Raw genomic sequence first — 1,478 nt, 5'->3', positions numbered from 1 at the left:
TATATATATATATATATAATTGTAAATAAAACTTTGTGACCGAATTTGGTAGATAGAACTGTTACATCAATTGTGAATCGAGTAATATGCAAATTAAAAAAACAATGTATATATATAAAATATATATAAAATAGGAATATAAATAAAAATAAACTTATCTTTCCATTGCAGATGGTTTCACCCTAACATCACGGGTTTAGAAGCTGAACGTCTATTGATGGAACGAGGATATGACAGTTCATTTTTAGCACGTCCAAGCTCCTCAAATCCTGGTGACTTTACATTGTCTGTCAGGTGAATTGGAATGCTGACTTCTTTCTTTTTTCTTTCTCTTTCTGACTCTCTCTCATTCTCATTCTTTCTTTATTATACAAGTTAATTCAATGAAAAGCATACAAATACACACCAATACGTAACACTGGATACCTTCGTCTTATTCTCAGACGGAATGGTGAAGTGACTCATATTAAAATACAAAATACAGGAGACTTCTACGATCTGTACGGTGGTGAGAAATTCGCCACGCTTTCCGAACTGGTACAATTTTATATGGAAAACGGCGGGCAATTGCGCGAGAAGAATGGCGAGATTATCAAGCTCAAGTATCCTCTCAATTGCGCCGATCCCACGACTGAAAGGTACGCGCGTTTCTTGCATATCTGCATGTTTTTGCGTAATATCAGTTGTCCGACGTACGACTCGGTACAGTCACACTGTCAATACCATCCCGTGCGCAAATACATTGGGCGCGTGCTAATAGTAAGATGTGACCGAAGGTGGTTCCACGGCCATTTGTCGGCCAAAGAGGCGGAACGGTTGATGCTGGAACGCGGCAAAAATGGATCCTTCTTGGTGCGCGAGTCCCAAAGTAAACCCGGCGACTTCGTGCTGTCCGTACGCACCGACGATCGCGTCACGCATGTTATGATACGATTTCAGGTGGTTAATTACACACCTTATATGCAACGTCCGACGTACGTTAAGATCGTATCTAAAGCGCGGTAGAGAAAGTCACACTGGTGATTCACTTATCTGTGAATCGGGAGCTCAGACGTTTGCGAAGTAACGAAACGGAACGGATATTAGCCTCCATACGTAAAACATTGTTGGTGTAACAGTAGCGGTCGGCGAAATTGGAGACGTTCTTTTTGTAAGAGAGCCAATTCACATTGTAGGACAACAAATATGACGTGGGCGGTGGCCTCAAGTTCGACAGTCTCAGTGATCTGATAGAGTATTATAAGCGAAATCCAATGGTCGAAACGAGCGGTAGCGTCGTTCATCTTCGGTAAGAATCACTCACTCCAATACTCCATGACCTGTATTAATAGTCGTTACGTGAAACTTGCCCCGCGTGAAATTCTCAGGTCTAAATTTAGAGATAGATTTAAGTTTAAGTTTTGAATTATTTAATATATATATATATATATATATATATATATATATATATATATATATATATATATATAAATATATAT

At 39.1% G+C, this 1,478-nt stretch overlaps 1 protein-coding gene across 2 annotated transcripts in view; it reads left to right on the top strand.

The window, feature by feature from the left end:
* Window positions 1-127: 127 nt before the first annotated feature.
* The window catches only part of LOC116847501 (tyrosine-protein phosphatase non-receptor type 11-like), a 4,684-nt gene continuing 3,333 nt past the window's right edge, over window positions 128-1,478 (top strand). The window contains exons 1-4 of one of the 2 annotated variants that reach the window (XM_032822584.1): window positions 128-294; window positions 444-638; window positions 777-939; window positions 1,176-1,288. In XM_032822584.1, coding sequence (XP_032678475.1) covers window positions 218-294; window positions 444-638; window positions 777-939; window positions 1,176-1,288 — 548 coding nt within the window. In that variant the 5' untranslated portion in view covers window positions 128-217. The remainder of the gene's footprint in view (window positions 295-443; window positions 639-776; window positions 940-1,175; window positions 1,289-1,478) is intronic. The other variant, XM_032822585.1, reaches the window with a different exon arrangement.

The sequence above is a fragment of the Odontomachus brunneus genome, unplaced genomic scaffold (assembly GCF_010583005.1).
Source record: "Odontomachus brunneus isolate Ranch 3 - 2012 unplaced genomic scaffold, Obru_v1 Obru_scaffold_078, whole genome shotgun sequence".
In the NCBI taxonomy this organism is placed as follows: Eukaryota; Metazoa; Arthropoda; class Insecta; order Hymenoptera; family Formicidae; genus Odontomachus; species Odontomachus brunneus.
This window is presented reverse-complemented; position numbering and strand designations above follow the sequence as displayed.